At 59.4% G+C, this 803-nt stretch overlaps 1 protein-coding gene across 1 annotated transcript in view; it reads right to left on the bottom strand.

The window, feature by feature from the left end:
- The window catches only part of LOC104488957 (USP6 N-terminal-like protein), a gene marked incomplete at both ends in the record, with an annotated part of 2,443 nt that extends 1,944 nt beyond the window's left edge, over nt 1-499 (bottom strand). Inside the window, one exon of the mRNA XM_010131065.1 lies at nt 426-499. Coding sequence (XP_010129367.1) covers nt 426-499 — 74 coding nt within the window. The remainder of the gene's footprint in view (nt 1-425) is intronic.
- Nucleotides 500-803: the final 304 nt, after the last annotated feature.

Consider the following 803-nt stretch of genomic DNA (forward strand, 5'->3'; position numbering starts at 1 on the left):
CCCGTGCCCGCATCCCTCCCACCCCGTATGTTAGAGCCAGGAGACCAAAACCTGCTCTAAAGAGCCAAGTACAACCCAGGCAAGAGAAAAATGCACAAGTTCAGCCTCCCCAGCACCCCGGTGTGACCCGCCACGGGCTGGGAAGGGCTGTAGGGCAGAGGAACCGGGGCTGCTGGGCAGAAGCCCTCCTGGTGTGAAGCGCGGCACCTTTGGTATCTGTGCTGAGCACACACTGGGTCTGTGAGGAACCCCGGGATGTGGTGAGAGGGGGTGTGCAGGCAGGGAGAGCCGGCACGAGGCCCGATGGCAGGGGGTTGCCAGGGCGATGCCTGCAGGGAGGCAGAAGTCCTCCCCTGATGCATTCCTAAAGGAATAAAGAGCGTCAGCCTCAGCCAGCCCGTCGGGGAGGAACACCGGCGTGGTACCTTCTCATACTTGGCGACGATCTCCGCTTTCTCCTGGGCTATTAAAGACTCTATGTCTTTCTTCATGTCAGAAGCTGTAAGGCACCAGAAAAAAGGGGGGAAAGGAGTTAAGTGGATGTGGATGGAGCATGGGAAACATTTAAGGAAATGCTCATGGAAAACCCCTTTGCTGACGACTTTCCCTTCCAGCCGTATCCCACAGCTACGCTGAGACGTCCCTGTACGCAGCGTGCGTAGAGCTTCGGGGCCGCCGGCGCCCCGCTCCGCACAGGGACACAACCCCGGCGGGGCGAGGGGCAGTCTCTGCTGGCGGACAAGGTGCTGTGCCTTTGTTCTTGTACGAGAGACATCGTGCTTTTAAACCGAGACAGGGAAGCC

This window comes from Buceros rhinoceros, unplaced genomic scaffold (genome assembly GCF_000710305.1).
Source record: "Buceros rhinoceros silvestris isolate BGI_N320 unplaced genomic scaffold, ASM71030v1 scaffold11622, whole genome shotgun sequence".
NCBI lineage: Eukaryota > Metazoa > Chordata > Aves > Bucerotiformes > Bucerotidae > Buceros > Buceros rhinoceros.